This window comes from Gymnodraco acuticeps, unplaced genomic scaffold (genome assembly GCF_902827175.1).
Source record: "Gymnodraco acuticeps unplaced genomic scaffold, fGymAcu1.1, whole genome shotgun sequence".
Lineage (NCBI taxonomy): Eukaryota > Metazoa > Chordata > Actinopteri > Perciformes > Bathydraconidae > Gymnodraco > Gymnodraco acuticeps.
The window spans coordinates 640,219-664,174 of NW_022989931.1; the positions used below are offsets into that span (position 1 = coordinate 640,219).

A 23,956-nucleotide genomic window follows, 5' to 3' on the forward strand; every position below is an offset into this window, starting at 1 on the left:
AGACAGTGTATCCATCTTTTCCTCAAACAAATCTTGTTTCTTAAAATGTCAGATTATTCTTCTTTCAACAGAAGAAGGACACATCTTTATGTATAAGTGTAAAATAAAACTCACTACATTGCTGTAGTGAAATTTTAGAGGCCTAAGGTCATTCACAACTTCTTTTAGGCAACAAAAGCTTTTGTACTAATTTTCACTATTAAGGAGTTTTTAAGAAATGTATTTACATTTATCATTTTATAACAGTTTTAGTCTCTGTTACCGCTGTTACTCATACAGTATGTGACTGGTGGGCTTCATTGAAGGACGAGGCTAAAAGATGGGAGCTGATTGTACACCGCAAGCACACTGGAGTCCTTAGTTTACACACTTGATCAGAACCTTCTTAAAAGTTCCTTTTCAGTATAAAAATAGTTTAAACCAATTTAAAAAGAGTATGTGTTGAGGCTGATTGCTTGGAGCCGTAACCGTGCTCACGCTTTTCATTAAAGCAGACATCTTCAGAGGGATGGGGGTGAAGTTTGGAGCCAGACTCCACATTTTAAGGCATAACGGGAACCAAGTTTAATGGTATCTCTGATTGTTTTGTTTTTTTCTTTCATCCTTGACTGCTGACTAAGGTTCTGTGGAGGATGAGGAAATCAGAGCCTTATAGTCTGACACCGCTTTGTGTGTATGTGTCAAGAAACTGACTGGAATTATAAGACTGGTTTAGGTGAAAGTTTAGGCACTGTTTGAAATAACGTGAAAGGAGCAGGGAGACGAATGCTAGCTTGATTTAAAGCACCGTCTCGTTAGTTGAGTGAATCACAACCCAGCACCCTTTTTGCTGGTAGATCAATTCAGTGAGAAATAAATAGGATAAAAACTAGAATCTTTGGGATATTAGAAGATTAAGATGAGTACCACGTTTGTTTCGGCGAACAAAGAAGATGTCGATGGTGGAGAGCTATGTAGACTATATACATGAGCTTTACTATAAGCTGCAGTATAGACAACAAAAGGCCTCGGTGCGCATTGTTAGCTCACACACACACACACACACACACACACACACACACACACACACACACACACACACACACCACACACACACACACACACACACACACACACACACACACACACACACACACACACACACACACACACACACACACACACACACACACACACACACACACACACACACACACACACACACACACACACACACACACACACACACACACACACACACACACACACACACACACACACACACACACACACAAAGAGGTGTAGTGTCTGATTCTCTTGTAGCTGGAGTTGAGCGGGCCTGATATTGGAATAGAATATAAACAAAATGGCCACGCGTACATCAAAGGAGAAAGAAAAAAAAAGAACAAAGAAACAATTCAAGTTCTTTGACGCCGAGTCAGTGTACAAAGTATAAAGTACCTGCATATGTGATACATGACATATAGGTCAGCTATAAAAAAAAAAGGCCCCCTGAAAAAGAGTGCTCTCTCTCTCTCTAGAAACAGAGCATGAAATGGCCACGTGGAGAGCTGAGAGAACTGTCTGCCGTAAGGGGGAGCTTATCTTCCCAGGCCGTTCAGAAAATGCACCAACTGTTTTTATATTTGGCTTATTTCAGTGTCTGGAATTTGTAGAGAATCCCAGAGAAACCAAGGCAAGAGAGTGAGCAGCCACTTTGTCCCCTCCGTGTCCATCCCCATCCTTCCCTTTCCCTGTGCTTGCGTTGGGTTTTTAGGTTTTTGTCATTGTTCCTCTCCTCAGCTCAGGGCTTTGTGTCGGCCTCCGCAGCAGCCGCACCTCAGCCCCGCCCGGTGACACGCGTGGAGTGGCGGGTAGAGACAAAGGCACGGCGCCACCAGAGATAAACCGAGCAGCGCTAACCAGCGAGAGCCAAATCGGCCTCCACCTCCGCCCTCGCCCCCGTCACAGGAGCAGGGGTCCGAATAGTCCCCCTCTGGGTCTGACATGCAGTGGTAGAGCATGGTGTCTGCCAGCCACATGCAGCTGACCCTCCGGATGCACCCCTGCACAGGGTCCGGCGCATCGTGGCACCGACCTCTCCTGTTGTCGGTGATGTAAAAAGCCTCGCCGCAATGCTCACACTGAGCGCGCTCCAACCCGTCCTCTTTTCGCCCCTTCCCGCCATTTGTGGACGGTGAGGAGCTCGGGAGGAAGGATCGAGGCTGGACGGAGACCACCGAGGAGAAGCCCTGGCGGTACGAGCCGCCCTGGCCCTTATTGACCAAGGGTCCGAGAGCGGGGTCAGAGTCTGAGGGCGACAGGGTGGGGGCCAGAGGGTAGGTGTAGTCGTGCTTCTGCGACTCTGTCTTGGCAAAGTGGACGTACGACTCAGAGTCTTCCATTTGGATAAACTTGTCCCGCACGGTGGCGTGTCGGTAGTCCTCGTAGCCCGTGAAAGAGGGGCGGTCCGACGGGCGTCCATAGTGGCGCTCGGTGGTTCGTTCCCAGCTCCGCTCCCGAGGGTTGATGCGGACGATTTCCTCGTCTTCCTGGAAGGTGACATGGCGGGGAAGCCGAGACAACGGCTGAGGAGAAAGACAGAATGAATGTTAAACACTGCTGGCTGTAAAAACTCATACTTGTAACTGGTAAATACCTATATATTGAGTGTAAATAAATAGAGTGTAAATAAATAAATAGCTAAATAATTTAATGTGACTCTCTTTGCATCACTGTTCGATGTTACTGGATGTCTCACCTGGTCCATGAAGTAGTGGTCTGTGAGCCGGTAGGGGTCGTGGAGATCGTGGCGATGTCCCAGCATGCACTTGTGTCTCTGCGGAAGGGGCGAGGACTCGAGCGGCGGCAGAGAGCTCTCCAGTTTCTGGGAGGAGTTGGATGAGCTGTCTGTGGTGTTCTGAGGACACAAACAAACACAGGATGCCGGTCAAAAGCTGCTCTGAGATTGGATGCGCCAAACAAATAGTTATTGCGAAAGGACGCCATGATTGGACAAACAAAAACAGGAAGCCTTGGCGAAGCTCTGATTGGGAAAAACAGGAAGCTTGAGCCCCGTTTTCAAGCCACTTGATCCACATTTGGATCCCTGTGTGCGAGTTAAACTTTTATAAACAACATCTGCCATAAAACATCTGCAACAGGCAAGAAGAAAACACTGTAGCAAGGACACATAAATTAGGATAGAATAGGATATCCGTGGTTTATATAAATGGTATGGACAAAATATTAGAAACACCTTGGTTTATCCAATGGCAGCACAAACTGCAGCCTCCAAAATGATCCTATAGTTGAACACCTCTCTAACACACTTTAAACTGAACATTATAACCTTAATAAAAGCCAAATGTATCACAAGACTGATGAATAAGACTCCATAAGTTTGCATTTATGAGGTGAAAACTCAAAGTATATATTTTTAATAAACCCAAAAGTGGTTGAAATACAACATATTGCGTTACTGTTATAGTATAAAAAACACACCACCTATAAGCATCCAATCCGAGTAAAGAAATACAACTTTTTCATACAATCGGAACAGATCGGCAGTTGCATTCATTACAGACCCTTTACCATTAAACACCACAGCAATACATGTGTAGTCTGAACAAAGGAATTAACATTTCCCAGAATGAAAATAATCCTTATTTTCTTACACCCCTAACCCTGAAATGAAATAAGGTGTATTTGACTAATCCTTTCAGCTCTAAAATCAACAACTATCAAATGTATAAAACCTTCAACTGTTGAATCCACTTCAATAGAGACATTGTTTGACAGGTTAGATAATTATTTATCATGCTTGAGATCAAGCTGGTGGCTTGACTTGATATCACGAAGCTAGCAATCTGCACACACACATTTTTTGCAGTTTCGCCTTTTTTTGGCCTCTCCTCGTCCTCGTCCTCACCCCCAACAACCTGTCCTCCTTCCCTCAAATTCACTTTCTACACATTCCTCCTTCCCTTCTCTCTTTTCCACTTCTCCCGCCTGTCGGTCGGTCGGTCGGTGTGTGTGTTTGTGTGAACAGTATCCTGTCCCCTTTCCGCTAAAGCCTGTCAGGGCTCCCCTCCAACTCAAACCTTGGCCAGACACTAGACAGTCGATTCACAGCCGTGTAGCGCTCAGACAGACAGATTTCAGACCGGCACACTGGGGGTCAGCCTCTGTGGGGGGTCGGGGTGTACCAGCTGATAGGACCCCTGTCTCATCATGTCATCCTGGTTATGTGTTGGCCTACGGGTGAGATATTCAAGATGTGTTGGACCCAATTGTGTGTGAGAAGAAGAACTGGTTTTATCTCTTGGAGGGTTTAAAGTTTCAGCATCTACCGACAATAGATTAGATAATATGCTGTCCTCACAACACCTTTCGTAACTCAATGTTAGCCTATTTTGTTGAAAATAAAAAGATCTGTATCTGTCTGCATTTGTTTAACCATGCTTTGAGCACCATGGGTCAATAATGCAATATAAACTTGTATCAAGGGTCTACAAGCTTGTCCACGATAAAGGTTTGGCTTTATTTTACCTCGTCAACATCTGCCAGCAGCAATAAGATTTATAAGCTTTCTTTTTTCCCTGAACTGATGAGATTTCACCCCATAAAAAGGAAAGAAAAATCAACCTGAGTGAAATGTAATATTCATTGTACTCAAATGTTCCCGGTTGTACTCAACTTTTACTGGAAATACTAAAATAAATACATGTTGGCTGTATCTCAGTTAGCAAAGTAGGTTGGTGTTTCAAACCCATGTTTCCTGAACACATGTTGAAGTGTCCTTGAGCAAGACACTGAACCCCTAGATTGCTCGCAATGTACAGTATGATGAAACTAGAGTCCAGAGCAATGCTAATGGCTCTGTGAAGGCTGTACTTAGGCACAGTGATTTCAGCTAAATGCTAACACTAGCATGGCCATACGATCACAATGGCATTGCTAGCATGTTTAACATATCCATCATCTCAGTTGAGCCTGTTAGCATGCTAACATGTGCTTAATGGTGTGCTATTCATGTACAGAGCTATCTATCATTATTTATTTGTAATTAGAGGAGGCGTGTGGCCTTTTAAATAAAAATACGTTGTCTAGAGCCATCTGGTGTAGCCTACTAGACAGGATCTGCATTATCGTTTTGTGTTAATGTTCTTGTGCGTAAAGTTGAGTCTCATATAGATGTCAGTAATTGTCTTTTAAATTGTGTTTAAACATTTTGAAGACCCCAGGAAGAGAAGCTGCCGTGTTGTTACCACTGCTAAGGGGGATTTCAATAAACCCAAAATTGGAATTATTAAAAAAATAAGGGATCAACAAAGTGATTTCAATTAATCCTGGGAGGGACATGAAAGTGTGCTCAACATCTTAGAGCAATCCATCTAACTTTTTCTTTTTTAAAACGTCACTCAAAACCACACATAACAACCTATTGATGGCTCTATGTGAGAACAAATATTAGTTAAGATTTTGAGACTCCCTCCATCCCTCGATATGCTTCAAACAGATGTTATACAAGGTGTGTTTTTTGCATTTTGTAATTGTGTAACTTGCTGCTGTTAAATACCATCAAACTATGTGCAATATGTGCAATATATACATTATTATATACATATGCCATTAATAACTGTAATATATACCTGGCTGCTAAATCCTAAGAACTGTTACAGGATTTGTATTTTGAAAAGTATTTATTTTTTACTTTTATTCTATCATAACTTAGTACTTTTTTTTAACAAATGTAACATTAAGCTGTCTGTGGCTCTTTGCTGCTTTAACGATGCAACTTTCCCCTCTGTGGGACTAATGATAAAGGTATTCTGATTCTGATCTACTATGGTTGTCAAAACAAAATCAACATTGTTTCTCCTCACTGAACTGCATCAACTATATAAATTGCAGTTTTACCACGGTTTCTTGTCAGGTAACATATCCTCCTAGTAAAACGTAATTTCCCCTCACCCTTTATTAAATTGACAAAATATGTGTCCCGTGTGTCAAAACCTGGCCCTTTAACCAATGCAAACAATTATTTGCCAGAGTTATACGAGCACGATCTGGTGTGTGTCTGTCCGTCTGTCCCCACATGGATACCGCCATGCTGAGAATTTCCCCCAGCTTTCTTACAAAGCCCCCAGAGCAGCCGGCCAAAAATAACATAACATGCTGCCTCTCTCCGGGCCCGCCCCCCTGCAGAAGACATTACCGGGGGGGAGGAGCCGATACGGTTTAAAACCAGTCGACTCTGGCCTCCACGGCTGAAACTAATTCAAAACACAGACCAGGCTTTTACCAAGAGGCAAACAGAGAGGAGTTGAGGGGGAGACTTTGTATTTCTGGACATCCTCTCTCTATATATTCTGGCCCAAGGCTGAACAGAGGGCATTTCAAGTTATTTTCTGACACAAAACATGTCCCGACTCAAAAGCTCGGGAGGATTCATCCTTCAACAGGCCCGTCTCGCTCTCCTGGGATGAGCCCAGAATTGCTTCAATAGCTCTCACTCCCCCTGTTGTGAATGAGCCAAAATAGAGACAGAGAGAGAGAGAGGGGAGACGTGCTGAAGGGAGGGACAGAGGAAGGGTTGGGTTAAGTTTAGGTTTGGCGAACAAGGAATCATTTAGGGAAGTATGTCCATCCTAGCTTCGCCCCCTCCACCCTAAAGACTGTAAATCTGCTGCTGCATTTCCCCCTGTCCACGACTACCGCCACCGCTAACTTTAGGAAAGGTCATTAGCACTGGCTGAGAGGAGCACAAGCAGAAATGAACCCATATCCCATGGATGTTAATTTAAGTGTGATTGTTGATTATACACTTGACAGTCAGATGATTATTAACAAGACAAGATAAGGCTTGCTGAAGGAAATAGTGAAATTCCTTAGCCTTGTATTTCCCCTGCAAGACCTCATATGCCCTGCACAATTTGTAGTGGCTGCACTCAATGCTCTGTGCTTTCAATCATGTTATTTGTTGTCTACCACAGCTCCTTTTGATGACTTCACCAGTGCAAAGCTTAAATTAAAAGCGCTAGCCATCAGACACATATAACGAGACGGTTTAAAGATAGCCTGTTAAGTGGCAGGCTGGATTTTATCATAAATACTGTTGTTTTTTTGGATTTCAAATACAGACCACAGGCTGGTAATTCCTCTAATGCTGGCAAAGAGTGTGTGTGTGTGTGTGTGTGTGTGTGTGTGTGTGTGTGTGTGTGTGTGTGTGTGTGTGTGTGTGTGTGTGTGTGTGTGTGTGTGTGTGTGTGTGTGTGTGTGTGTGTGTCATCGACTGTATATATATATAAAGGTGTGTGTGTGTGTAGGTCAGCTGGCTGCTAGCTGTAATGTCTGTCATGTGTTCAGGTACACATTTAAAAGTAGAAATGCAAAATCAGTCCCCAGTCTAGGTGATTTTCAGGGCCGTTTGAGCTTGTGGCGAGCTCTCAACGTGCTTAAATAATGAAGCCGTCAAAAACGTTGCAATGATCTCAGTAGTTTCCTGCATAATTCTTACATATATAAATGGAGGAGATGTCATTATTTGTGTTATCATGAGCCTCCACATAGCTATAAAAGTGAGCAGCCGAGTGTCATTTGGGGTCAATATGGCAGCTTTTAAAGCAACAACACCAATGAATCGCCTTGAATTTGTTGCACTAAAAGTTCCTACTTTCCTGAAAACCTGATGCTTCATTTGAGGAATTGCTCCACCCTCTGACATCGCTGTAGCCCCCCCCCCCCCCCTCATGTGTTTGTATGCGTCTCTGTGGTGGCTGTACACTCCCAGCAGAGCACCTATTAGTCTTGGCCCTTACAGACAGCTCGAGTCAAAGATGAACCACGAGGCACTTCCTCTCGTAAATCACCTTCCCGCACTAAGCTGGGAAACAGCTGCTAGCTGCTAGTTTGGTGGCGGCTCTCTTTTTCAACCAGGAGGGTGGGTGAGAGAGGGAGGAGGGGGGGCGGGGTCGTCAGGAGGGAGAGAGGTGGTGGGATACAGGAAGTGACCTTGTGACCCTGCCTGCTGCTCCTGGTGTCAGGTTACGGAGTAGGGGGAGGGGGACCTTCATGCTGACTTAAGGTAGAGAGGCCCTGACACACAAACAACAGACACACAATCCCACAACACACACACATTTATTGTGCTGCAGCAGGTATACGTGACACAGGGAGGGGACCTGGAGTGAAGTTAAACACTTCCTGCTTCATGGACAAAACCAGGAAAGGAGAAATGTTTAGGCACCTCTTGGTTTTTATTGAATAAATGGTCATGGGCATTTTCTTTAGCCTTGAAACATACTAGTGATTGTACCATGACACCTTACTTTGTAACATGATAGCACTTCATCTCTCCTCAGCCCATATTAAGTACTTGCATAGTATAGTAATGTACTTACAGTGAAGACGTCGTCGTCACCCAGCTCGCCCTCATTCTGGAGTGCTGTAGATGAGGTTGTGGAGCCTACGGGGAAGAAAACATCCTTTAATTCAACTATCAAAAACTCAAGGATAACTTTTTCACATGGTTAACTCTGCAGCTCATCGTCTGACAGCAGATAGGCCTTGTCAAAAAAAGTTGTGTGCGTCTATTCGTTGTTCGCCGTACCTTCAGCCAGGTCCTCGATAGCTTTCCGTACGCCTCTGTCGAACGCTCTGGCCTCAGCTGGACTCTGAAAGGAGAGCCCACACTTCATGTTCTCCACCTTCCAATGGTGAAACGTGGGCGTAGCTATGGTGTAAACAAGGTCCTTCCTCAGAGGACAATCCAGGATCACCTGTTGGAAGAAAATACCCATATTAATTACACCTAACCATATGTTTTATAAAGATTTAATTTGGTGTACGGAAGGTCCATTATGTGCCTGATGTAGCGATAGAGGCTAATTATCGTCTACAGTTGTTTGCAGGTTGATGTTATTAAAAAAAGACATACTAGATATAATAACACACTAGCAAAGCAATTACGGCACATATTAAAAACACATTGAAGCAAATTAATACAAACCCATAAACGCACAACAGACAAAAGTACAGATCCAAGCTAATACGGTAGCTTGTATCCACACAAAAACCACCCGTCTGTCTGTCTGTGTGTGTCTGTGTGTGTGTGTGTGTGTGTGTGTGTGTGTGTGTGTGTGTGTACCTGTTTGTCCCGCAGCCGTTCCCCCCGGATGATGAACTGAGAGCCGTTGGAGGTCGGCAGCAGCCCCATCTCGGGCGGCAGCAGGCGGCAGACCCCCACCCGGCTCAGAGCGCTGGGACCCTCGGCCAGCCAGCCTCCGCTCGAGTCGTCCCGCGTCATCACCACCGCTTTCACACGCACGATGTAGCTGTCACTGCACAGAGAAAAAAGGGAGAACTATTAGCATGCTATCGGAAATGTCTGATTTATAATATAAAGTAGGGTGGGGTTATAATCTAAAGAGTCAATAGGTCTCAAAATGCATGTATATGCTCATATAGAATTTGTCTTGTTCCTATTTGTTGATGATGTTAGTTAATATGTGCAGCAGCTATGAATGAAAGCAAAAACATCTCAAAATCGCCACCACCCACCACATGATTGCATGTTATTGTGTAATAAGAACAAAACCGTTACACCTAGTTAAACACACAGATAAACACACAGATAAACTGATATTAAAACTAATCCAAAATTAATATCAGATTATTGTATTATTATGTTCCAGATTGATTAGAATAAGGTGAGTTGTCAAATACACAGCTATTTTTGTTACTAATACAAAGACAATGCAACTACACCTATTCGCTGTAAGATCAATGACAACAAGAATCATTTTGACTTTAAAAACATCACTGTGAGAAGATACCAGGTAAGCATTAATGAACCAAATCCTTTCCACGCAACACAAAAACTCTTCAGCAAACAAAAATGATTCCTCAGGAAACAACAATCATTTCATCCTGGCCCCAACCTGTGAGAAGTATCTGTTCTGTTAACTCAAACTCAAGTTTTAATTCTTAAGAGTGTGTTAATGCCACAGCCGGCAATTATAGATCTGCCTTCACACAAAGCAGAATGTTTGAGGGCGTCTTAAGTCACGACTTCGCCTCGTCCTCGCTGTGTGAGGTGGGAGGTGTCGCACCGGGAGAAGTCTGCACAAACACACACTCACACACACTTTAATGTATATGCAGCCCGGTGTTGCATTTACTGTGGAGGTAGTTCAGCGAGAAGTTCATTTCAAAATGGGATGATCATTCAATCATATACTTAGCCACCAAAAGAATCAAACGATATTACAGCAGAGATAGGCCACCTCGCTTAAATAAATGCAATATAGAATACATATGGCTGTTGTATTAGGATGTCATCTACTAACTTAATTGAAACAAAGAGTCACAATTTGCATATCTTAACACCTCGATTAAACCTTTTCCTGAGGTAATAATTCACCCTCTAAATCATTTACTGCCTGGCTGTATTTCAACTGTCACTATTAAAGTATAACAAAAAGTGCTGTTAATAATACCTTTAAACTATGAGAAAAAACACAAGATGTTGACCTTTTAATGACTTCAATATCCTCAAATCAATGCTTTATAAATAGCAGAAAGAAGCTAATTAAGTCACAACGTGTCATCGTCGATTAAAAAAGATTTACATAAACACATAGGCTTTTCAAAGACATGGTAAGTGTGAGGAGTATTTCCCATTATGGCTCTTTTTAATATTGTTGGCAATAACAAAACAACACAACTTGAAGTCATCACCCTTTTACTCAGGTTGGCGATTATCTGACGTTTCATACACTCGTAATGTATTTAAAAAAATAATAATTCTCATCACCAGATGCAGTGATTATGAGACGTATCGTTCACAGATTCAACCAGAGTAATTGTCTTGCAGCTTCGGTTAGTTTGTGAAGCCTCCATACAACAACAGCTACAGTTTAGTCTAAACAGCACTGCAAAACAATTCATGACAAAAACTCCCTCTGCACTGCAGTCGATAGACAGTGAGTTTAACATGAGACGATACAATGGAGAGTGAATTTTAAAATACAAAAAACATTGTCAAGCGTGAGCATGACAGCCGCCACCCTCACAGGGACACACTGAACACATGAATGATCCGACAATAACAGGATGTACCTCTGACTCTGTGTATATTCCATCCATGCTGCACTGTGTGTGTGTGTGTGTGTGTGTCTGGGCGGCAGAGGGATAGAGAGAGGACAAGTAGGAGTGAATGAGAGAGGTGTTGTTATATAATTAGCTTACAGACAGTCCCAGGGATTTGATGTACACACACACACCCACACATTTACACACACACGAACACACAGGTGGCAAAACTGGTTCACCGAGTCCCGCCCACACACATTCATAAAACTGACTGAATGACAGACAAACTGACTGGGTGACAGAGCACAAACAACCCGTACAGAAAAGCAACCACAGATTATCCTACAAGGTTTGCACTTTCATGTAAACACACACAAACAAACACTTAGAAAATACTTCCTCTGAATCCCTGTCTTCAAATGAGACTTTTCCTTTCAGATATTTAAAGTTTATTGTGTAAGGGAAAGGAAGTTAATACTAGCAAAAGTATTTCTTAAACAAATAGCAGTAAATTAAGACTGTGGAGACGGTGGAGATTCAAAATAAAAACACTGGAAAAGTATAGTTGTTATTGGCAGGCTGCAACTGTTCGTGGTACAGTTTGTAGGAAGGCGTCGTTTCATTCATCAAACCACAATGGGCGGAGGAAAATATTCAGCCACGTGGGAAACTTGAATGGCAACAATAATAATAATGGAAATCGAAAACAGAAACGTCAATGATCTATTTATAATCCCATTATTTCCTGATTTGAGAGGAAGGAATGTCGTTTACCAGCAGCTTCATTGAATAAGACCTGTCAGCTAGGTCTTTAACAACTGGATTATTAATCAACGTTATGTCTTCATGGTTGACTTGTGCTTTTCTATATGCAAGATCTTTCTTAGAGCACTAACTTTCTTGCAGTGGTGGAAGAAGTACTCAGATCTTCTACTAAAGTAAAGTAATTATACCCTTGTGTACAAGTACTCTGATACAAGTAAAAGTCTGGTATTCAAAATGTTACTTAAAAGGGCGCACTTACTCATTTTTAGGTTTCATAATTGTACTTGTTGACTCTAATATGGCATGTTTACATGTTTTAATGTGCTGCAACACACCGCAAGTAGTAGTATAAGCATCAAACTTGACATAAAGTAACAAAACTAAAAGTTGTCATTATGCAGAATGACCATTTATTGGATTGCTGGATTATAAAGGTTCCATGGATGTGAACACAATCAGAATAAGAAATACTTTTTTGTAATGCCAATCATCTTAATCCATATAATTGGATCAGAAATATGAAGTAGCATAAAATGAACATACTAAAGAAAGTACAAGTACCTTAAAAATGTACTTAAATAACAGAACTTGAGTAAATGTACTTTTTACACCAGTGCTTTCTTGACAATAACTGCGCCTTTTTACATATGCTGGAAATGTTTTTGCATGGCAGAAACAACTACAGAAATAAAAAAGATTTAAAGAGTAGGTTTTAAAAAACGGACTGATGATAAAAATCTGTGGTGAGTTATTCAGATAAACTACCCTCGTTTTAAAATAAACATGCATGTCTGAATAATGTTGGGTTTTATCCTTATCTGACAGCAAAAACTGTATTGAGAAACCACAACACACACACTTTGATTCCAGTAGGATGTCTTTTCTGCCTCCGACACTGAACATGTTTACAGTGAAAATCCACACGGCTGCTTTTTTATACCGAAACACCACCACGGTTTAGCATGACTCAAACACATGTCCGACACCAGGCACATACAGAACCACACATCCAGTGCACCCGCATACAGAAATAACACACAATTCTGCGCTATATAAGCACATGTGCGTTAAGATACATGACACCGGCTCTCTGCGATGAACTTGTCACATTTTGGTTTCGTCTTGTGACCCATGTTTAGAGCCCTGTCTGCAGACATACCCTGCAATCTGTGGTTGGAACACACAGACAGCCACAACCAGCATCAACGCGCTACTTTAATACACTTGGGAGTGACCACACATTCATGCACAAATACACACTCGTACGTTTGGGAACTGTGAATCTAATTCCGTCCGCACGAATGTGGCACGAGGTACAGATGATGGAAAAAGGATGGTGACGTCCACCTTAAGAAAAGACGGTTGTATTTATAATCCCGTGTTTGTGAAGCACACACAACTTTATTTCCAACCAAATGTTTGAAACAAAAAAGGTAGCTTGAGGTCATTTTCAATGATCACATGCTCAGACTCAAGCTGCTCTTTTCAAAGTCTCTTTAAGGTGAACCGGTGCATCAAGAGTGTGGTGATGACCAGAGTTGGGAGTAACGCGTTACTGTAATAATATTACTTTGTCGGTAACGGAGTAGTGTACCGCGCTACTTTTATAATTCAGTAATCACACTACAGTTACTAACATTGCCCCGACACGCGTTACTTCGTTACTTACTAAAATCAGTCATAATCAAACCTCAACAAGCACCTGCAAAGAACACATGCTAAAGTGAAGCTAACGCACAGCTATTTGTTGTTTGTTTATATCACGTAGTCTGTTCTTCTTCTCTGTTTTTCGGTTGTTGCCTGTTTTGAATGACGAATACACACTACCGCCGCCTGCTGGTAAGGAGAGTTATTGCCACTCACGCATGCGCAGTTCGTACGTGCTCGACTGAAGTCTTTGCGGTGTCTGGTTCCAGTGCAACACATGGCCAACACGCAGGAGAACACGCCGACGCAACAGCGTGAGCAGAGATAGACTGCGCAAAATATACAGATATCAGGAGACAGAGGACAGCCATGGTCAGATAGGAAAACATTCAGGATCTGGATCAGTGTTATGTAGGGATGGGTATCGTTTGAAATTTATCGATTCCGATTTCGATTCCGGTTCTGCTTATCGATTCCGGTTCTTATCGATTCCCCGTTTCGATTCCAAAATTGTAAAATAAAGAGGTCAAACGTTTAGATAACAAAAATATATTTATTCTTAAAAGCTTTAACTGAAATTGTTACTAAAAAATATACATGCAATACAAATGTATTGCACAATAGCTGTGCTTTATTTTAACTGAGCTATGCCTGTGGCAAGCTATTAACAGGCATTACACTTTGCCTTTTCTTTTTCTTTTTTAGTGTAGTGGAGCCTCACTTCAGAGTGTTTACCGCGACCTATCTTTGGTGTTATGAAGTGACTGAGCTCGTGAAATGTCTACGGGAGGGCGGGGGAGCATCGCTGCGGGGCAACTGTGGACCTCTGTCGCCTGTCAGCGCAATTTATATGATGCCGTTTAAAAAAATGAAGGGCGGTGCCGGCCGTCAGCGAACCGAGCCGGCCGTCAACGGCCCGCTGACGACCGGCCGTTCTGTGATTCTCCAGGTCCGCCCTGTATTCCACCGGGTCACCGCAGCACCGCGGTGCAGACGGACCCGCTGGAATACAGGGTCTACCGCGTTTAGGAACCGTTAAGCAGAACCGAAATTGTGTATTTTGTATGGGTACCCGGTACCCGGCATTTTCTTATCGGTTCTCATCTGGAACCGAGTTTCGGTTCCCAACCCTATAGTCTTATGCGACAATGGAAACTGAACTAAAGAGAACATTTGAAACTTTAGAAGTCTGTGTGATCTGCCTGCAGAGGGGCGGGCCGGCCCTGCGAGTAAAGTAACGAGTAAAGAACTAGTAAAGTAACGAGTTACTTTATGTAGAGAGTAACGAAGTAGTGTAATATATTACTTTTTAAAAAAGTAATATGTAATATATTACTTTTTTTTTAGTAACGACCCCATCTCTGGTGATGACTCAGTCTCAAAGGAAGAAAGCGGGGGAACTCAACACCTCACAGATAAGGAAATAAATTAATGCATCACATCCTGGTTCAATTTAATATGAGCTATTCAGGTCAAAGGCCGGTGCAGGGTGTGCCTGGCTGTTACTTCTCAAAGACAGGTATTACTTTATAGCCACTCAACGTATTTTACTGTACCACAATGTTCTGTTGCCTGTTGGTGACCAATGTGTTGTTTTTTATGTCTTTAGGCCACATTTGTAATTTACTGCAGGCTGACTTCCTCCCACCATGACTCACACGCTCCTTCTGCTAGTGTAGGCGCCAGCTGTTCAATATAATATAAAGTTAGGTGAGAGAGCATCGTGACTATCACCAACAGCACCGAGTAAAACAAGCTGGTACACAAACGCACCATCATTGAGCATAATGCAGTTGAAGATAGTGGAGGTTTAAGTGCCCCGCCTCCATGTTCACTGACATTTGATTAACCTTTATTTTGAGGAACAAATAACGCTTTTTACTATCTGTATAATTTAGCACTGACATCGACGGGTAGTTTCAGTCACTTCAGGCAGCGGGTAGAAAATCACTTATGGTTGAAATGGCTAACTTGTTGCCTATTTACACATCCAGTTGATACAGAACAACATTAGCATTCATTTGGAGTCATGTCAAAGAAAACATGGCGAACAAAAGTCTACTGTTCGCTCTTCTTTGGTCTCCACAAGGACTGCACGATATATCGTGTCATGACGATAATCGCGATATGCGCATGCGCTCTGCATGCACAGCAAACCACCAATCACAATCAAATCTCCAAAGCAAACGGACCCGGTGATCAAAGGTAAAACACTGAATAAAGTAGTTTCATGTGTTTCTCCAGGGCAGTTCGGCGCTGCTAACCGAGCTAGCTCAGCTTGCTGCTCTGATAACTTAAGATCCAGACGTCCGTTACTAAAATCCTTCATCCGGTTAAATATAGTTTTAAAAAAATACCCAATTGTATAGCATTAAAGTTCAAGAAAGGATGGTTTGCGGGGGGAAAAAACGGTCTTTTCTTCAATTCCTGTATGTTTTCATATCGCAATATATATCGCAGGGGGGGGGGAATCGCAATGTCAGTTTTTTCCAATATCGTGCAGCCCAAGTCTCCACCAACACCTGATGGAAAAAGCTTTCTACAGCTACTCACTGACTTTGCTAATAAAGCATAAAGTTAGTTTTACAGCTTTTTTTCGACTGAAAAATATGCCTTGTGTTGCAACAAATAGGTGACAATACGATCTGTGTTCATATGCAGACATGTGATCAATTGTTAAGCAACACTTTTTAATTAAAGCTGCCTTACCACAAGCTAGACAGAAATTAATACCAGGAGTAGTTTCTTAATTCCTTCATGGTTTTAATTTCTTTAACTTGGCTGTAATATGAAAACAATATTAGCAAACAGCTACTGTACAGTGTGATAAACATGCATCTGACCCATTATCTCAAAGTTTCCAATTGTTTATTTTCTATGGAGTTGCAAACACTTATATTACTTGTAAGAAAGGTTACAAGTTATTGCACCAATGCTGTGTTTCAAGCATTTGTGTTATACTATTTGTGTGACAGGTCCACACCTTGCAAACAAGTCTGTATCATAATGGAGGAAGTGAGCTATGGGTGGAGTACACACCTGTAGATTCACTGCCAAGCCACGTTATGCACGGTCTATGAACTTTTGAGCTCCATTTAGTGTTTGCCTGTAAGTCACATTCAGCACCATCAAAACAACACAAAATTAGAGCTGAAACTCTTTTTCTAAATTCCTTTTTTAGAGCATATACTAGTTAGTGGGCAATAAATACCTGACGTGGTCTGTGTGTAACAATATTGCAATAAAGCACTAAAGAGGGCTGGTTATCAGGCCTGGAATCCAGCTCATGTGTGACAGATAAAAGGGCCAGTGAGGGCAGCCCAACCATGTGTGATAAGGGCGGCTATACTTCCTCTGATAAGGAATGACTGGCCGCACCTCTGCCGGATCAACAGAACCACACACACACGCACACAAACGTACACACACCACATGCTCTGTCTGCAGCGATCAGGAAGTGGCTTCACTATCAGGATTATTACATTATTGGTTTTCTACTTTTGGTGCTCTGTACAGTATTTTACAGCACGGACTGACACTGCTGATACAGTGACAATAACTGCCAAGAAATTGCAGAAGATTTAATATTGTTTATCAAGTTAAAATACCATAATAACCCTTTGCTAGTTACTCAAAGCCACTTTAAATGTGAAAATAGAGTGATTTTGGTTATTGTTAGTTGAATATATGTGGATTTTTTAAATATTGCTTTGACTATTAGCATGTGTTCAGTCTTACTTTATCTATTTTACCTTTGATGGACCTAATATTGTATTACATAAATTACATTTGGTAATCTTCCCCCTTCTGAAGAAGATTCAGCACAATACAAAAAGGCTATGGTTTTGAGTGCGGGAATGCAGATTTTCTTCACATATATATACACACACACACACACACACATATATATCATGGCAACTTAAATACAATTCTGTGTATTTAAGTTTTTGTATTAGTATTTGACTGTATTTGTGGTTTAAATTGACTGCTTTCGAGAGAAATAGCAAATATAGTTTTTCACAATTTATTTTGACTTTCATTCATGTTTTCTTTTCACTGTGAGGATGTGAAAGGCAGAAATAGAGAGTGGTGGGGGAAATGAGTTCATTCACAACCATTGACCCTGCAGGCTCCTGAGGGGACGTTTGATCGGCTTTCTGTCAATCAGCCGCAGTTATATGGAGCGCTCCCATGTCGGTCTGTGTAACACAGCATGAATATAACATCACATGACCAAGTCACAAAGCTCAGACATTATAATGGTTATTAATCTTTTTGTGAGTAAAATAGTGTCAAATTAGGTAGAAATTGATTTTTTTAAAATGTGGTCGGTTAGATTGTTTTTAAGTCTATACATGTAACAAACACAATTCATGCATCTAAAACTTAGCTTAGCAAAACCGTAAAACACTATATCAAGCATGAGCAAGCGACTTCAAAGCATGTTTCTATATTATATGGACTAAGAAACAAGGCAAGATGTTTGGTGCAAAAACAATGTAAAGTGCTAATTGTGTTGCAGCTACATGATCCAAGTCAGCCTTGAGGTGCCTCTATGCAGCCCCTCCATCTCTATCAGGGTGGAAACAAACCAAAAATAAGCTAATTGGCCCTAACCCTCTTACAAGCGACTCAAAAGCCAAACAATACCTTCTATAATGCCTCAAATCCTCTTATACTGGGTTAGGATTTGGATCAAATGTAAGTGAGCCGGGCTGCCGGATCGACATCCGTCAAAATGTCAACCATGGTGTTTGATCAGGTAGTTTACATGACCTGTCAGAAGTGAATGGTTTATCTACTCATGGGACAGCTCCAGGGCGCCAAACCAACTGAACATTATTTGCATAATGAACACAAGGAAGACTGTTCTCTTAGGGCTTCCCTAGTCTAAATATGCTGGTATATTTCCCACTACACATGATGGGCTGCAATGTTTCATGGTGCTATTTGTGGTTAGCTTTAAATAGCCTGTAGTCCCTCTATTATGTATTGTAGAATTTGTTTTTGTGTCAACAGAAGAAAAAAAACATCACGTCTCCAAGAAGAATCTGACATAACTTTTTAATGAATCTCGAATGTGAATAAACGAGACATTTAACTTTTAACACTGAAGATCCGAAGCTGTACAAGAAGGACAAGAAAGCCGAGGACGACTTGTTTGAAAAGTGTAATAAACTCTTTAGCCTGCAAAGCCAAATAATTTCATGTGGACAGCAGAGTCATCAGACACAAAACCAACTGTGAACTATGTCCTCTTTTCTTTAGATGTCAAAATATGCCGGAAAAGGGGATCATGTAAAGTACAGTAAAGCAGTATTTGTACTGCACTGTACCTGGAGTGTTGATTTAAGACAATCCTCCAGGTACAGAGGTAAAAACTAAAAAAGTTAAGAGTTCACCGAGTTCATTCACTGAAGAGCTGAGAAGAAATTGGTTCCTCAGTAACTAGCACAGTGGATTGTTGTATCCTAGTGTGACGAGGGGAACCACACTGAGTGAAGTGAATGAAAACTCAAGCTATTATAATCTTGGTCATCCAGTCAGCTGATGAGCAGAGATTGGTATAAAAAAACAAAACAAGCTAACAATCCGGGTCCATTGTTTGGTCTCCAGATATAAACAGCTCCAGCCATTATATAACGGAAACACTGTGAACAAGGATCTATTCCACATGATGCGTGTGTGTGTGTGTGTGTGTGTGTAGTACAGGGAGAGAGAAAAAGAAAAATTAAATTGGAGTTAGTTTGTGAAAATGGCATATGTATTGATATTTGCTGTGTGTGTGACTTACATCATGTTACGCTAATTATCTGTGGATCCATATACTATATATATATATATTTATGTATATATATACTTGCTAATTATCTGTGGATCACATGTACTTGTATATTTATCCAGATGTCCACTAATACATTTTCTGTTACTGAGATAAAACAGACTCAGATTATTCTTATTTGTTTTTGCTCTTTCTCCATTTTCTTTATTTTTTGAAATCATTGAAAAATATAGCATAAAATAAAGTGTAATTGTTAAAAAGAGCGATTACCACACTTAATAAAGACTATCACTCTCTTTCACACTCTGTCATGAATAGTTACACCTATTTAACAGTTACACATGTACCTTTTTTAAGTATATGAAAATGTTGTTTACATAAAACACATGTAAGCTAGCCACAGAGTTTGTCAACAGAAAATATTTCAGCGGCCTAAAACATCCACTTGAAATGAAAGGTTGCATCAGTCAAGAGACAGTACAAACAAATACCATATTCTACAATGCAGCATCGATGTACCAGAATGCAATGCAGCTCAAACACATGTTGCAGTTGAAGTCAGTCTCACTTTTTGAGTACAACTCCTGTATTTGGATCTTAATTTGTACATCTAAAATATAAATGCAACACATCCTCTGGTTTGGTATTTTATATATGTAGGAAATCACTTTAGCAGAACAGATAAAAGCACAGAGGGGAAGTGGGTACAACAGGACAAATAAATGTACTTTCGACACACACCAAGTGTTACAACAGTGACAGATGTATCTGTAGCTGGACTACAACATGTGCAATAGTTACATAATGCTCAAATGTAGCAGCCAGAAGGCGTTGCTGTCAAAGAAACCACTTCTATAGTATTATTTATTACAAGTTATTCTGCTAATCATGCATCGTTTTGATGTCCCGAAACTCCACACATGTCCGGTTTATTATAGCATCAATATCAAATGCTGCTAACATAGAAAAAGATGTGTGTGTGGAACAGAACAGTCCTGCTAAAGGGAACATGCAGACCTGCTAACTCCTCTCTGCTGCGTTTGCCCGTTGATGAGTGCTTTTTGTTCGGGGATGGATTATATTTCGTTGCTACGTTGACCTTAGCTGAATGTCACCGGGCATCTCCTGTCCAATACTGACTGTGCACATGCTGACCCTGCAGCAGCACACAGGATCAATACATCCTCTGCCTGTGATGTGCCTCTAAAGGGTGTGTGTGTGTGTGTGTGTGTGTGTGTGTGTGTATGTGTGTGTGTGTGCAAGAGAGATGTTGTACTTCTATAAAAAGGTAATAAATGTCCTCAGAAGGACAGGGCAAAGAGACACATCCTCCAAATAAAATAAATGAAAGCTGATGGTATTAGATTTATGCATAGGACATAAAAGGTCGTAAAAACAATACATTTAAATATGTGTGTCACACTAGATCAGGTAAATCAAACTGCCTTATTCTCAAGACACTTATGAGGCAAAGGGATACTGTTGTATGATTTTTCATATAAAAACTCAATTTAATTTATGAATAGGTCGACAAAATCTCATAATTGTTGGTCAACTAAGTATTTATTTTGCCATTTACAGCCATATCTGATGCCTCAAGTGATTGGTATACAGAGCAGGTAAGACCTTTAAATATGCCTCCACTATCCATAATAAAAAAAGGTCAATTACAGACAAGAGCGGCTTTGAATGACCTAGTATGACACAGAGTATATAATCAGGAGAAAAGCTACCCCGCTGCACCTTTTAACATGACACAAAGGCTATTAAGGTGTGTCTTTTATTCCTTGACCCGGCCTTAATCTCATAACCGGTGTTTAATTCTGATAAGAAAACCGCAACACACATCCTGGCAGATAACTGCACAATGATTACATTTATTCTGGTTATAAAACAAATAACGCATTTGTATGACACATCAAATGAAGTAACAAAAGGATAGCTTAATGAATAACAACACACAGACCTAAACTGACCGTTTGCCAAACGTTCTTTTACTGTAATGAAATGACAGTTAATATGTTGAAAATCCCTGTTCAATAAGCTTAAAAATACATTACAAGACATTCTATGATTTTAACTGTTAGCTATTCAAGCTAAGTGACATGAGACAGCAGGTTACAGGCACACGAGGTGCTTATGTAAAATACATTCATATTCAGAGATGAAGGAACTGACTATCGCCAAAGAGTCTGGATACAAATCAGCCAATGAGAATCAAGATACTGAAGGCCTATGACAACCACTGTGTTTTATTTTACCAAATGCTTTAAATACATATTAGCCATAAGGAGGACAACATAGGCCTACATGTGTTTTGTAAATGGAAGTCTATTACCCATGACCAGGCAAATGATGAAAAAGCAAACAAAGTTTGGTTGATTTATAAAATTAGATTTGGCCTACATCACTGAAATGCAGCCAAAGGGTCACGATATTGTGATATCCAAAATATATTGTGATATCAAGTCTCATGTCACGATATTGATATATCATATCACCTTGGGAATACATTTTTAACCAAATTCTTTATTAGCTATAACAAACTAATAGCTTTTGTTTTGTAAACGGAAGTCTAATACCCATGAGCAGGCAAATTATGAAAAAGCTCAAAAAGTTTGGTTTGATTCAGAAAATTACTTAGGACTACATTACTGAAATGCAACCAAAGGATCACGATATTGCGATATCCAAAAATATATTGTGATATCTAGTCTCATGTCACGATATTGGCCCTTAGGAAGACATTTTAAAACAAATTATTTAACTACATATTAGCTTTAAGAGGGACAAAACGCGTTTGTTTTGTAAACGGAAGTCACACAACGTCGTAGGCGTGGTCCAATTTGCACAGCACGCCACGAGAAAAGCCTACCGGCCGTGGCTGCTGTCCCTGTGACACACCGCCTCTGTGCGCCGGCTGCCGCCATCCGCATGAATGGGGACAGGCTGAAGGTTACAGCCCGGCTTTTATGAATGAGCCGGCGTCACGCCACAGCAGCGCAAACATCCCCTCCGGTGCCCTTCGCCCTTCCACCCCCGCCAACAGAGATCTGCAAGGCAGGCATTCCTCCCGAGCACAGCCCCGTGCAGTCTGTCAGGCAGGAGCTGTCGATATAGGCTAATGGAGTTGTAAAAAAACAACAACTGGGAGCCAATAATGTAAATGGTGCTGGCACGCCTGCTTAAATGTCTGCACAAGAGGTTGCTTTCGGCTCTTCTGCTACGTAGAAATGTTTTAATCGTGGTTGTTTTCACTTGAGTGCAGCTATAAGCACACCGAGAGTGTTGAATGTAAGTCAGACTAAGCTACAGTTCCTTCTGGGTGAAGCTAATTTTAAGCTTCAAGCGCTTCCATATAGGCCTATGGGTGCCGTTTAAACAGGACTGTGGGCCTACACTTTGCACGGATCTGTAATAGCTTCATTTCTTATGAAGCACCAGCACGATACGTGATCTTACACAAAAAGACTTGTAGCCTATTTAGTTCAGGGCAAGCCGTAGTTTACATTGGGTATTTGTTTTTATGAATGGAGCGCGGTAGGCTATGCAAATGAGGGCGATTGAGAAAGAGATGGCGGATGAGGCATATCGGATATCTCATATCCTGTGAGACTTCCCCCTTCGGTTGGGAGCAAACACACAGATGTGGCCAAATAACGACACGAAATTGCCTCTGTAAAACGCCGTGGGGGTTTTCTCTTTTACTGAACAACTCACAAACAAGAGGTGCGTGAGCTGGCCGCTGTTTTGTGTATTTATAAAAGGTGTAACTTCGGGGCGTGTTTGAGTTTCTAAGTTACGCTGCAACAGGGCCTGCTCTCTCGCTTCAGATCCTTTCAGAAAATGTTTCCGATCCACCCACGCTTATTCCCCTCCTCCTCCTACTCCTCTCTCTTCTCGAGACTAGTCTACACCAAGGTGGGGGCCCTTAAAAAAACCTCTTGTCAATGCATTACTTTACACAGCAGCACCAAATCACATCGAGCTAATAAAATAAATGCAAAACATAACATGAAAAGCAGCTTTGGGTTTCAGCATGCACATTCCTCAGAGTTGCTCTTATCATCCACAACTTGTAGGCACTGGGAGAAGTGAAATGCGGATAGAGAGAAACATTTGAAGCACAGTACTTACTCGTTTGGGTGTGTTTCTTCTATCATTTTCTCGTTTCACCTCAGGTAATGTACCACGGCGGTTGCATACTTTTCGCTCGTCATTCTTTCACCTCCGATTCTGTCTCCAATTCCGCATAAATCCCCCCTGCGCCTTTGTGCGAGTGTCGGCTCTTCGACTGGCTGATCCTCCGTCTCCTTTTTCCTCACTTTTTCCCCCGAAGACACTCACTTTCTCCGGGATCGCGAATGCCCCTATTCCTATAACTTTAACACCCCCATCGCCTTCAGTATAGGAACCGTAGCCTGTAGAGACAATTTAGTAGCCGAATCCAGCTCTTCTCTTCGCACCCCCCCCCCCCTCCCCAAACACACGCACACACGGACACACAAGGCACACACTCCGGTTTTTAAGTCCTAAGGCGCATGTTTTTCACCGACGACTCCGGTTCCAGTTGTGCGTAAAAAGCGCGTCGTCGCTGTTGTTACCGAGGGGTGGCCCCGCTAGAGCCCCATCTCTCTCTACTCCATGTTGGATTGCAGGCAGCCGATCAGCTCCAACGACGCCGGG

The 23,956-nt window shown here is 41.7% G+C and overlaps 1 protein-coding gene across 1 annotated transcript in view; it reads right to left on the minus strand.

The window, feature by feature from the left end:
* Positions 1–1,151: 1,151 nt before the first annotated feature.
* LOC117542340 (sprouty-related, EVH1 domain-containing protein 2-like) overlaps positions 1,152–23,956 on the minus strand; it is a 22,822-nt gene continuing 17 nt past the window's right edge. The window contains exons 1-6 of the mRNA XM_034209955.1: positions 23,408–23,956; positions 9,131–9,323; positions 8,594–8,762; positions 8,385–8,449; positions 2,741–2,899; positions 1,152–2,567 (exon numbers count right to left, since the gene is read on the minus strand). The exon at positions 23,408–23,956 is cut by the window's right edge and continues 17 nt beyond it. Coding sequence (XP_034065846.1) covers positions 1,779–2,567; positions 2,741–2,899; positions 8,385–8,449; positions 8,594–8,762; positions 9,131–9,323; positions 23,408–23,433 — 1,401 coding nt within the window. The 5' untranslated portion in view covers positions 23,434–23,956 and the 3' untranslated portion in view covers positions 1,152–1,778. The remainder of the gene's footprint in view (positions 2,568–2,740; positions 2,900–8,384; positions 8,450–8,593; positions 8,763–9,130; positions 9,324–23,407) is intronic.